Source organism: Ranitomeya variabilis, chromosome 1 (genome assembly GCF_051348905.1).
Source record: "Ranitomeya variabilis isolate aRanVar5 chromosome 1, aRanVar5.hap1, whole genome shotgun sequence".
In the NCBI taxonomy this organism is placed as follows: Eukaryota; Metazoa; Chordata; class Amphibia; order Anura; family Dendrobatidae; genus Ranitomeya; species Ranitomeya variabilis.
The window spans coordinates 1,043,335,437-1,043,349,591 of record NC_135232.1 but is presented as its reverse complement, the minus strand read 5'-3'; the positions used below and the strand labels follow the sequence as shown (position 1 = coordinate 1,043,349,591).

General features: G+C 43.2%; 1 protein-coding gene across 2 annotated transcripts in view; it reads right to left on the bottom strand.

The window, feature by feature from the left end:
- DLC1 (DLC1 Rho GTPase activating protein) overlaps positions 1–14,155 on the bottom strand; it is a 705,112-nt gene that overhangs the window by 260,420 nt on the left and 430,537 nt on the right. Inside the window, exon 1 of one of the 2 annotated variants that reach the window (XM_077279713.1) lies at positions 9,339–9,613. The exons of the other annotated variant lie outside the window; for it this stretch is intronic. Within the exon in view, the coding sequence (XP_077135828.1) occupies positions 9,339–9,480 (142 nt within the window). The 5' untranslated portion in view covers positions 9,481–9,613. Of the gene's footprint in view, positions 1–9,338; positions 9,614–14,155 lie in introns of those variants that run through there. 2 annotated transcript variants of the gene reach the window in all.

Sequence of the window (14,155 nt, the reverse complement as noted above, 5' to 3'; positions counted from 1 at the left end):
CCTACTCATTCATAGGTGTGTATTAAAGTGTGTTTAAAGACTATTCTACTTGGGGGATTTACAAGGCTTGACTGGCACTATAGGCTAGTGAGCGTTTACAGAACCTGACATCTAATATGGACTCTAGGCCACATACACACTATCAGTATTTGGTCAGTATTTTACCTCAGTATTTGAAAGCTGAAATCAGGAGTGGAACAATCAGAGGAAAATTATAATAGAAACACATCACCGCTTCAGTATTTTTCACCCACTCCTGGTTTTGGCTTATAATATACTGAGGTAAAAAACTCCCCAAATACTGAATGTATGCATGTGGCCTAAAGGTACCTTCACACGAAGCGACGCTGCAGCGATAGCGACAACGATGCTGATCGCTGCAGCGTCGCTGTTTGATCGCTTTGAGAGCTGTCACACAGACAGCTCTCCAGCGACCAACGATGCCGAGGTCCCCGGGTAACCAGGGTAAACATCGGGTTGCTAAGCGCAGGGCCGCGCTTAGTAACCCGATGTTTACCCTGGTCACCAGCGTAAAAGTAAAAAAAACAAACAGCACATACTTACATGCGTCCCCCAGCGTCTGCTTCCTGACACTGACTGAGCTCCGGCCCTAACAGCAGAGCGGTGACGTCACCGCTGTGCTTTCACTTTCACTTTAGGTGCCGGCGCTCAGTAAGTGTCAGGAAGCAGACGCTGGGGGACGCATGTAAGTATGTGCTGTTTGTTTTTTTTACTTTTACGCTGGTAACCAGGGTAAACATCGGGTTACTAAGCGCGGCCCTGCGCTTGGTAACCCGATGTTTACCCTGGTTACCAGTGTAAAACATCGCTGGGTATCGTTGCTTTTGCTTTCAAACACAACGATACACAGCGATCGGACGACCAAATAAAGTTCTGGACTTTATTCAGCGACCAGCGACATCACAGCAGGATCCTGATCGCTGCTGCGTGTCAAACGAAACGATATCGCTAGCCAGGACGCTGCAACGTCATGGATCGCTAGCGATGTCGTTTCGTGTGAAGGTACCTTAAGAGGTACTGTTTAGAGAGACTTATAGGCTGAGCTCTCTGAGAAAAATATGTGCAAATTAACACCTTCCAAGAGAAGGAAAATGCCTCTAGAATCACCCATCGAAGGTAGTTACTGTACTTTAGAAATTGCAACCATATATGACAAAACAGACAAGATAAAATAAATGAAGATGGATGAACACAGTGCAAACATTATGATGCAAATATATAGTAAAGTGTGACCCACACAAAATAATTAATCAGAAAGAAGATTGTATCGACCTTGTTAAGGATCAAAAAGTGCTTGGTTCTTGATATCTATAAATATAGTAGTCAAAGAAAGTGCAGAGTGCAAACATATCTATATATATATAATTGTCTAAGGTCCACTTCCGTCTGTTTGTCTGTCTGTAACAGAAATCCCATGTAGCTGATTGGTCGCGGCCGTATGGCGCAATCAATCAGAGACAGGCACAGTCCTGCCACGAATTGGAACCTCCCTACTCCCCTTCAGTCAGTGCCCCCTCCATGCTCCCCTCCAGTTAGCGCCCACATAGCATTTTAGCAGTCCGTTAAATGGACTGCGTTACACCGCGGCATAATGCTGTGTAACGCAGTCCGTTAACACTGCCATTAACCCTGTAATTGTGACCAACTTTTTACTATTGATGCTGCCTATGCAGCATCAATAGTAAAACATAGAATGTTAAAAATAATAATAATAATAAAAAAAATTATATTTTCACTTTCCGGTGTCTGCACCAGCCTTAACCTCTCCTCGCGATGCTCCGGTCCCAAGAATGCATTGTGGCAATGACCCCAGATAACATAGCGGTCTCGCGAGACCGCTACATCATCACGGGTTATTGTTGCAGGACATTACTGGGAACGGAGCATTGCGAGGAGCATCGCTAAAGGCCTGGGCTGGATCCGGGGTCCGCCGGAAGGTGAGTATATAACTATTTTTTATTTTAATTCTTTTTTTTAACAGGGATATGGTGCCCACATTGCTATATAATACGTGGGCTGTTATATACTGTGCGGGCTGTGTTATATACTGCATGGGCTGTGTTATATACTACGTCACTGTGGTATATACTACGTGGGCTGTGCTATATACTACGTCGGCTGTGCTATATACAACGTGGCTGTGTTATATACTGCGTGGGCTGTGCTATATACTATATGGGCTGTGCTATATACTACGTGGCTGTGCTATATATTACGTGGCTGTGCAATATACTATGTGGCTGTGCAATATACTACGTGGGCTGTGCTATATACTATGTGATGGTGCTATAAACTACTTTGCTGAGCTATATACTACGTGGGCTGTGTTATATGCTACGTGGGCTGTGAGACTCTTTCGCCAGGGGCCCTCAAGAACCTGGAGCTCGCCCTGGCTTCACTGATTGGTCGCACCCGGCCGGCTGCAAACAATCAGTGACAGACGCAGTCCAGCCGCGAATTGGCGTGGGATTTGAACCACGCTTTGCTAATTGGTTGCGCCCGGCCGGCCGAATCCTGCGTATTCATTGCATTATTCTGAAATCTTCATAAATAAACTACATACATATTCTAGAATACCCGATGCGTTAAAATCGGGCCACCATCTAGTGAATGTATAAGTACCACCAATAAAGTGCCAGTGCAATCCCATGTTTTCCATTGGCTCACTGACTTGAATGGCTGACTGATATCCAATTTGTGCTGAAAATCGAAGAATTTTTTCCCATTCCAAACCGGTATGAGAAAAAAACGCAGATCAGCGCTGCCCCACAGAATAACATTGGTCCGAGTGCTATCCGATAACATCGCATAGCACTCGTCCAATTTATACGCTTGTGTAAGTGAGCTCTAATTACCAGTATTTCAGTTTAGTATAAAAGAATGCATTAAGAAAACAAAGAGCATTCCTCTAATCCCTATTATGTGTATTGTAATGACGCAAAGTCCAATGTTATTAGCTCTTCCCTTTTATTAGTGGGACGCTGACAGCCAGGAATTCCACTGAGTGTAGGCAAACAGTGTTAGCACAATGGCATTGCCTCCTCGTTATCCCTATACTCCTACACATATTTCCTAGTATACAGACAAATGAGCAAAGCAATCAATCCAAAGTAGTTTTACATACAGGTCAGGCTGTTTGATTGCTCATTGTAAATCTTGAAATTCTAATTTATATTAGTATTTTAAATTTTTGAACAATCACCCATCAACATCAACACTCATAAAAGAAAATGATAACATTAATGCCTGTGATTTATGATACTTACATAACAAGTGCCCTCCAACAAAGCTGAACCTGGCAAAGGTTATCTTAATGAAACCAGTCTTAAAATTTGTAAATTACCTGGGAACAACTGACAGCATGTATATCATATAACATTGTAATACTATATTGAAATATATCACCAAAGTAAAATGCTAAAAGCTAGTTGACATGCTACATTTGTAAAAACGTTTTCTTTTAGATACCTTGGACTAGAATCACGCACTCAGTATTTGTTCAGTTTTTTTTCAGCGAAAAAAAGAAATAGAATCCAAAAAGAAGGAAAAGTACAATTGAAACGCTGACACCTTACTTTTTTTTATCTATTTTTTTGTTTGGCTAAAAAAAAATGCCACAAATCTGCATGTGTGGTTCCAGACTTATGAAACTAGAATGCTGAAAACAGTTGGTAAAGCAATGACCTTCCCCTGTATAACACAAACCCCTGAAGAAGCTTGAGGAAGGAAAAACCTTGCCTCAGGCTTATTGGTTAGTGTGCCACAAAATAGGTTTTACTGCATTAACAAAATTTCAGCAAGTGGCGCACGTGGTTTGTAGACCCACTGTACCACGAGACCGGCCTTACCTGCAAAGCTAAGTGCCTACCTGGTTTGCACTTGCATGCTTGATGGTGGGGTCAGACTTGAGCTGCAGATAACCACCAGGTACCACTCCTAGGCAGTTCTCGGTACTGCGGCTGCTGATCCCAGGGGTCTGGTTCGCTGACATGAATTTGAACTCGTAGTCACTGACAGGCAGGATGTGGACTGTGCAGACTACTCAGGTTTGGGAGCTCTGACAGAACGGATACTGACATGGAGTCACAAACAGGGCTGAATTTGGATACTAGAACAAGCTCTGACAGTACGAGCTCAGGAACACTATCCAGAACTGACACAGGTGCAAGTTCAAGTACTGATGGAATGAGTACAGAATTCAGGTACCACCAGTGTGGCTTCTCAAGTTTCAGGTACCACCAGTGAGGCTTCTCTGAGTTCAGGTACCGTCGGTGCAACTTCGGGGTTCTGGTCTCACCAGGTATGACTACAGGTTCAAGGGGCCACCAGGTGCGGTTTCGGGATCAGGGACCACCAGATGCTGTTTCAGGTACAGGCACTGGCCACATAAGGACCAGGGGTTCAGGGTCACAAACTAATTTCAAAAGACACTATGACGATGGACCTGGAAACATCCATTACACACACTACATGAAGGAAAAGGGAGGGTGTGTTTATACTTAGAAGCCTCCCAGCTACTGGCAGGGGGCATTTACAATGTGTGTGCTGCCTTTTTAAGAGCAGGGGAGCATGCGTGTACTAGGCACATTGCTGGGAAGTTTGTACGGTGTGCACATTCAGGAAGCAGGAGGCAGAGAGTGTTATGATCTGGTGGCCTAGGAGCAGCATGGACGAGCTCTGGAGTAGGTGGCCTCTATACTGACCGCAGACCCTGAACTTAACACCGCAACTATAAGTAGCCGTGGGATGTTCCTGTCACTCCCTCAACACCTCCTCACAGCCGGAGGACTAATTACCCCTAAAGAAAGAAACAGGAAAACTATCTTGCCTCAGAGAAAATCCCCAAAGGAAAGACAGCCCCCCACAAATATTGACTGTGAGAGGAGAGGGAAATTACAAACGCAGACTGAAAACAGAATTTAGCAAAGGAGGCCACGCTACCTAGAAAGAAAAGACAGGACAGAGTACTGTGCGGTCAGTATTAAAATACTACAAAAATCCACCACAGAGAATACAAAAATCTCCACACCTAACTAAAGGCATGGAGGGTAACTCTGCGACTCCAGAGATTCCAGCTTGGCTGAATAAATCCTTACACAGACAAAGCTGGACAAGAAAAAAACATAGCAATTCACTGAATTATAAAGTCCACCGCATGTGGACTGCAAAAACAAAGCCAGGACTTATCTTTGATGATTTGGACAATCCAGCAGGAGAAACCAAGCAGAGATGTGAATCCTCCAGAAAAACAATGGACAACTGGCACTCACCAAAGGGTATAAATAAATAGCCCCGTCCAAAGTGGACGCACCTGATAACTGCTGTGAAGGACAAACAGCAGCACTACCACTTATAACCACAGGAGGGAGCCCAAGAGCAGAACCCACAACAGAATTCACAACAAGAGAGCTCATCGCGCGGCCGGGGAAGTATGTTGATGTCCCTGCATGGAGGGGAGAGTGGAACCAAGCAGGGGCGCCGGCATTAGTGTTACATTTTATTTGATATTTTTGAGTATCATGAATAATCATCCTGATTGCTTGAAGTCCAGTAATTTTATTTAGCAGGTCTTCAACTCCAAAGCAGTACAGTGAAGATTAACTGTTTTATTGCTACAGATTGGATACCACTGAAGGGAAAACTAGACATGACACAGAGGAACATTTATGCAGATGTAAGAAGAGGGACCGTGCTGCAGGTACCTTTCTTGTGCCGTGTCCATTCCAGGCTTGTCCGGCGGAAAGCTTAAGAGACCGTACCAATCATTGCAGGCAGAAACGGGTTTGGCTAAGTGCTCCCAGACTCAGCATGTGCAGAATCGGGCAGATTTGGTGGGAAGAGACAGCGCGCAGCAGGGGGACGTGAGTGCTCTGGCCCTTGAGCATTGATATAGCGCAGACTTGCACTTGAGCTTCCCTGCCTCCGCTGACAGAGACTGTGAGGAGGGACATGCAGTGTGCCTGTTGGTCACCACAAAGCACATTGTTGAACATTCTAGGCTAGTGAGTACTGCGCGCGTGCTGCCAGAGAGAGACCGGGTTCAAGACTGTCATCTGCGGCCTGATTCACCAGTGTATGTCTGTCGGGTCCCGTCGGGCTCAGACAGTGCTGTGGCCCATGCTCCTCTGGCCACATCAGTATATGGACTAGGGGCTCAGCAGAACGTACCGGAGACCAACCGCTGCCACGAGAAGATGGATCATCGTTACCTCCAGGACCATATTGGACAAGCGCCGCATCACACGTTGTTGGTACCATCACCTGCTTCGGGATTACCACGTCTTGATAAACATCTGACAGGATAAGTTAACCCCCAAGAACTGTTAATACCTTTTTTTCACTGTTCCTTAACCCCTACACATTAACTATATCTTGAACTGCTTACCGAACCCCCTAGTTAACCTTTAACCTCCCTGCGTAGAGTACCTTAGTGTGAATTAAAATTGTTAACCCTTGTTCTGTCACCTGTCCATCAATGCATCCTGCAACCTGCTTACACAGACACTAGGATTTTTCCATGGTTTTTCTGCCCTTTCATTTCAGGAATGGTGAATGACATGCATTGTCTGATCCATTTCATGATTTTCCAATAGTTGTAGCGCGAAGAACAGACAAGTGCAGTGTGTCAATTTCTTTCTTCTGAGAAAATTTTCTCTGAAAATCTGATTACATAGTTTTACTTTATTGACCTCCTATAGTATAACAGTGATAATCGGACGTAAACCTGTTGAATGGTCCATTCTAAGTCCATCCTTAACTCTGCTGCCCGACTAATTAATCTCTCTTCTCGCTACACTCCTGCTTCCCCTCTTTGTAAATCCCTTCACTGGCTCCCAATTTCCCAGTGTATCCAGTTTAAATTACTAACACTGACCTACAAAGCCACCCATAACCTTTCTCCTCTGTATATTTCCACACTAATCTCTCAATATCTTCCCTCACGTAATCTCTGGTCCTCCCAAGACCTCCTCCTCTCCTCCACGCTTATTCGCTCCTCACCCAATCGCCTCCAAGACTTCTCCCGAATATCACCCATCCTCTGGAATTCAGTGCCCCAGCACGTCCGGTTATCCACCACTTTTGGATCCTTTAAAGAAACCTGAAAACCCACCTCTTCAAAGAAGCTTACAGCCTGTAAAGACCACACGGCCACCTCAACATCATTGGAGCTACTGCAACCCTCGACCTACTGTCTCCTTCCCCATAATCCTGTAGAATGTAAGCTCACAAGGGCAGGGTCCTCTCCCCTCTGTACCAGTCTGTCATTGTTAGTTTTGTTTACTGTTTACTGTAAGTGATATTTGTATTTTGACGTAACCCCTTCTCATGTACAGCACCATGGAATCAATGGTGCTATATAAATTAATAATAATAATAATAATAATAAAATGGAAATTTAGAAATCCCTTGCTTTTTGTATTAGTCACAAGTTAATTTTAGTTGCAGTTTTTTCAATCTTTTCAGATGTTCCTGGAGCATATACCTGACAACTGACATAAGGAAGGATAGTTGCCACAGAGAGTCATGGAGATACATGGAAAGTAGAGCATTTTACAACATAGTTCCAGGACACATATTAACTTGATGTGACACCTAATTTTCTTTTTATAGACTGGTGTCACTCTTTAGTAGTTGGACTTAAAAAACACTCCCATCATTTTTTTTCCTCTTAGTATATTGCAATCATCATGTTATTTAGCACTGTGTACTTACAATTGCTCATTTTGCATTTCCACCCAGTTAATTATTCCCTTTTCTCTATTCTCTGCTCTATGTAGAAACAGACAGTCTCTTTTTACTGCATTAGTCATTCCCCTCCAGTTGCTCTGCTCCTCCCCTATGCTAGGAAGTTTGCAGTGAAATAGTATTGTTGCTCTGATGATGACTCATGCAGGGATAATATACTTCCTGTTTCTACAAATAGCTAGTCAGTTTTTAATCAGGCGATGTCATAGACCTAATGGAAGAGAGAAGAATTAACTGGGTAGAAGGTTAAAATGAGCAATTGTAAGTACACAGTGCTATATAATATGATGGCTGCAATATACTAAGAGGATACAAATTTTGATAGGAGAGCTTCTTTAAAGTGGTTTAACCCCTTTCAAGAAATCTTTATCCATGACTGCCCCACTGATAATACATTGACAGCATGGCAGCCTATCAGTAAGCTCAGTGACTCTGAAGTATACATTCCATCTTTATGGGCATAGTTGCTGTCGCCATGAGGTGCTCGCCACCGCCAATATAGGACACCTGAGCGCAACACCAGAGACTCAATGGTAGACCTAAAGAAGGTGAGTAAAAAGCATCCTCCTGACTTTTGTTTCAGATGATGACAGGAGAGAAAAGGATTAGGTATGCTTTGTTAAATAAACCTGATTATTTTCTTTCTCTAAAATGAGCTGCCATCTCAGGAGTTCTGGCAGTGGTTTCTCCACTGAAAACACATGCATGCTTGGCGGAACTGAGTGTGCATATGTGTTATCGGCTGAGCAAGCATTTGGCTAACCTCTGTATGGCAGCTTTGGAGTACTACAACAACTGTCCATTTCATGTATGTGGGTTGATATTATTATTATTACTATTTAGTAGTATAGCGCCATTTATTCCATGGCGCTTTACATGTGAGGTCAATTATGATCATCTGCAACTTTGTTAACCTATTGTACAATGGTTGTCGAAAATGAAATTTGATTTATATGATCAAAAAAATATAAATGTCAATATTGATAAAAGAAGCTTGAATGAAACTTTTAGAACTTTGTATGGAAACATATGGTAACTTCGAAAACCTTTAGGAAAAGCTACAACTAAGAAATTCATAAAGATTGTGCATCCAAAATTCATTGTATAAGAACCTTAAAGAGTAAAGAAGGCACATCGGCATTTTTAATCAAGTCAATGTGCGATATTTCACTCCCCAGCCTGCGTATTCTTGGTCTGCAGATGTTGAGGTCATAGATTTAAATAAACTATTATAAGGCTGGCTCTGGCAAAAGTCAACACTACCCTGGAATTGAAAGCACAGTGTAGCTGCCAGAGGAAATGCCATCAATTTCTCACTACATAGCTCACATATGCCAACTGACACACTCCTCGGCAATAAAACAGAACAGGTTTATTGAGAGCTGTAAATCACCGCAGTATTCTCCTCAGCAGGGCACAGTGAGCTTCTTCTAAGGCACTTCCAAATATCACCAAGATAAGAGGACTTATAGAGTGACCCATTATTGTGCCACACAAACTGCATCTCTGCACTGGCTGCTGCATCTGCACCATACAGTCACATCACATTTCTGAGCCTTAAGTCTCCTCACCTGCCAGACGCTTCTCTCTCGCATTTTTCCAGATGACATCCAGAGCCTTAGCAGTAGAGTTTCTTATATGGTCACTCAATGATCTCCTCAGAGGATTTCGGAATGGTTTGTCCATTTTATGTAAACCACTGAAAATCTGCATCAGTCTCTGCCAAGGTGTTTGCAGAACAAGGTGTTAATATTCAGCTCCAGCAGTCTTCATGGACAGTGCAAGCCTTACCCTTCAGGAATCAGGCAATGCAGTCCTCTCTGCAGACACTGGATAGCTCATACTGCAGGCAAAATGTTGACACGCTGCCAGCTTCGGCTCTAATGGTATAGCGGGAATATTGTAGTGAGAGCTGAGGGTGACTGGCATAAAATGCAGGCTTGCCTGTGATTACTTCGTATCTACGTGTACCACAGATGTATAATCGTTGTTGAAGCCATAAAACGTGAAGAAAATGACAATTACTGACTAAAACTGAACATTCAGAATTCTTAGCAGATACTATTCTGTTATAACAGGATTGTCCTCGGTGACCCCTTTCATCCCCACAACTAATGTAAACCACGAAAAAAACAAACAAAAAAACCTTATGCTTTATGGTGTGATAGTTACAAAAAAAAATCTAACATAAGCACTATTTGCCATCCCCAGGTCCATTGCTGAGTCCCCGCCGCTGCCCCGGTCTCTGTTGTTTGTCTGCAGTACTGGTGACTTAAAGGGGTGTTCCCATCTCTAAGATGACAATGCGTAGTAGGTGTAATAATGATAATATTAGCAAATCCCTCCGATTAGAAATGTAATATAATTTTTCTGACACGCTACGTCTCTTTCCTCATGTTGAGGCATTGCAGGACCTTAGGTGTCCGTGGTTACGACCACTGATATAGTGACAGTTAGGTAGTTGCTAGTGGTCGTAGCCATGGATACCTAAGGTCCTGCAAGGCCTGCATGGAAAGAGACATAGCGAACCTGAAAAACTATACATTTCTAATTGGAGGTATTTGCAAATATTATTATTACGCCTACTACGTATTGGGATAGGATCTTGGAGATGGGAATACCCCTTTAAGTCCATCAAGCTCAACCTATAGCCTAACATGTTGATCCAGAATAAGGTAAAAACCCCATGGGACAGATACTAGTAGCTTAATATTAAGGGAAATATTCCTTCCTGACTTCACATACAGTACTGAGTTCAGTAGCTCACATCGTCTACGTAAAGACTCAAAACTGTATAAGCATAGCAAAAAGAAGACAACCCCTTTAAAGTAGAAGAGAAAGGGCCCATTAGCAAAAATACCCCCAATCAGATCCCATTTTGTAGAATAGGAGGGCATAACTCTAGAGTAGACTACCCTTCGTTTTTAAAATATTGCCTGTGGAGGTGAAATAGTTCTTCTGAATCAACCCTGACCATGAAAAAGTGGCCTGATCTAACTAAAGTTGCATCTTCTGTCTTCATTTCATTTTGACCCATACGTATATAGGTCCATATCTATCACATGCACAATTTAGGTAACCAAACAGCTTATAAATGTAATATAAATAATATTTAGGAACCACAAAGTTATGACAATACACTCTCCATGATGTAGGGACAGTCCTGGAGATAAGTACATGTTTATCTGTGGAGGTAGGATTCATGTTTGAGTAAGTAGTAGGGCTTTATCCAATTTATGTATTGTGGTTTTGATTTCCTTTTCAGTGAGTGAAAATTTTCAATTAGATCTGCTCAACCATTAATAATTAATTTGTTTATTTCTGTTGCTAATTTATCGCCAACATATTGTGCAGCACTCTGTAGACATTATGAACACTCAATATCCCCGATGGGGATTATAATCTACATTCCCTTCCAAAGTATCTGTGTATTGTGGGAGCATATACACACTCCATGCAGGTGATATCCCTGGTCAGATTTGAATCCAAGACCCTAATGATGCAAAGCAACAGTGATAACCACTGAGCCACCATGTCAAATTGCAGGGAAACTGAAGACATAACATCTGTAGAAAATTGTCTGTCGTGATTAGTGTTGAGCGATACCGTCCGATACTTGAAAGTATCGGTATCGGAAAGTATCGGCCGATACCGGCAAAGTATCGGATCCAATCCGATACCGATACCCGATACCAATACAAGTCAATGGGACTCAAGTATCGGACGGTATTCCTGATGGTTCCCAGGGTCTGAAGGAGAGGAAACTCTCCTTCAGGCCCTGGGATCCATATTAATGTGTAAAAGAAAGAATTAAAATAAAAAATATTGCTATACTCACCTCTCCGACGCAGCCTGGACCTCAGCGAGGGAACCGGCAGCGTTGTTTGCTTAAAATTCGCGCTTTTCCTTCCTTACGTGAAGTCCCGGCTTGTGATTGGTCGCGTGACGCACATGTGGCCGCGACGCGACCAATCACAGCAAGCCGTGACGTAATTTTAGGTCCTTCAGGATTTTAAAATTACGTTCTGGCTTGTGATTGGTCGCGTCGCGGTCACATGGGCGACGCGACCAATCACAAGCCGTGATGTCACGGGAGGCAGGACACGCGCGCATTTTAAAATGCGCGCGTGTCCAGCCTCCCGTGACGTCACGGCTTGTGATTGGTCGCGTCGCCCATGTGACCGCGACGCGACCAATCACAAGCCAGAACGTAATTTTAAAATCCTGAAGGACCTAAAATTACGTCACGGCTTGCTGTGATTGGTCGCGTCGCGGCCACATGGGCGGCACGCGACCAATCACAAGCCGGGACTTCACGTAAGGAAGGAAAAGCACAAATTTTAAGCAAACAACGCTGCCGGTTCCCTCGCTGAGGTCCAGGCTGCGTCGGAGAGGTGAGTATAGCAATATTTTTTTATTTTAATTCTCTCTTTTACACATTTTTACATTAATGTTGTTTCGATACCGATACCCGATACCACAAAAGTATCGGATCTCGGTATCGGAATTCCGATACCCGCAAGTATCGGCCGATACCCGATACTTGCGGTATCGGACGGAATGCTCAACACTAGTCGTGATGGATCTGTCATCATTAGGATCACGAATCTGTCCCAGGACCAGATGCTCCTTCCCTGACCCTAACGCTAGGGGCGCCCTAGCTCGCCCTGTTCCAGGATTACTTCTGATAATGAAGATGCCGGTGCCACGTACCTTGCCTTAGCTCCTGAATCCATCAGTCGGTACCATTCCCTACCCAGGGAAGATGGGAACAGTAGTGTACCGTAATACATTAACCAGACTAACAAGGTAACACGAACAGAGATAAAGGGAAGCACCAATAATTCATTTATACACACATGAACAACAGAGGTAAACAGCAGGGAGTGGAGGATGGGGTTAAACCAAAGTAGGAGAAGAAAGGGAATTATCACACACTCAAAACCGAGCAACAGTCACAAATAAAAGCACCAAACGCCTTCTCCAATGATAACCACTAACAACCTCAAGCTATGCAGCATAAGCTGCTCTGACAATGAGTGCTAGTCAGGGACTGGTTTATATAGGAGATGGGAGTGGCTAACATGCACAGCTGAGAGCCTTAATGCAGGAAAGCTTCCAGGAGCTCTCATCTGAGCAGATTAACTTCTGCACTGATTAACTCCTGCACTGCTAAAAGAAATTTACCCAGTTTAATATGAACGTGAAGTGCTTTTAATCGGTGCAGGAGTAGGAGAAATCAGATGCTGCAGTCTTCTGGCTTTCCTCTATCGTGGTAAAGCTATGACAACTAGAAAGATTACAGCAGAGTGGTTGATATATAAGAACATCTATGGGGCACCTTATTTCTCTATTTTTCATGCTTTTGTCAATGCATGGCTGTAAAAGTTTGAGAGGATATATATGTGTACAAGCTCTGAGTGGTGGGGAGGGTTAGCGGGCATATCATGGTGGGCCTCTAAACAGAGGCGTAGCAATCATGGTCACAGATGGTAGGACCTTTACTGGCGCAAAGCTCTTGTTTCAGCTGAATGTGCATCCTCAGACATGTTGAAAAGTATTGAAGAGCAGAGACGAATTCCTTCTTGCCCTGCATAAAAGGTGGATATAGGTGAATATAATTGTTTTTTTTAATTGACATGTAAAAAGTGCCATAGAGGAGGATATTATCATTATGCAGACAAGGAAAAAGTGGTTGTTATACTATATAGTGGCCACAGAGGAGGATATTATACTATATAAGAACTACAGAGGGGGACATTATACTGCATGGGGGCCACAATGGGGGACATTACACTGAATGAGGGCCACAAAGGGAGATGAGTGAGATGAAGGGAAGATTATGAGCTTAGTTGTAGTGTGGGCCCCTTGAGTCAATTATACCCGTGGCTCCTAAGCACTCCAGTCCGACACTATATATATATATATATATACACAGAACAGACCAAAAGTTTGGACACACCTTCTCATTTAAAGATTTTTTTGTATTTTTATGACTATAAAAATTGTACATTCACAGTGAAGGCATCAAAACTATGAATTAACACATGTGGAATTATATACTTAACAAAAAAGTGTGAAACAACTGAAATTATGTCTTCTATTCTAGGTTCTTCAAAGTAGCCACCTTTTGCTTTGATGACCGCTTTGCACACTCTTGGCATTCTCTTGATGAGCTTCAAGAGGTAGTCTCCGGGAATGGTTTTCACTTCACAGGTGTGCCCTGTCAGGTTTAATAAGTGGGATTTCTTGCCTTATAAATGGGGTTGGGACCATCAGTTGTGTTGTGCAGAAGTCTGGTGGATACACAGCTGACAGTCCTACTGAATAGAGTGTTAGAATTTGTATTATGGCAAGAAAAAAGCAGCTAAGTAAAGAAAAACGAGTG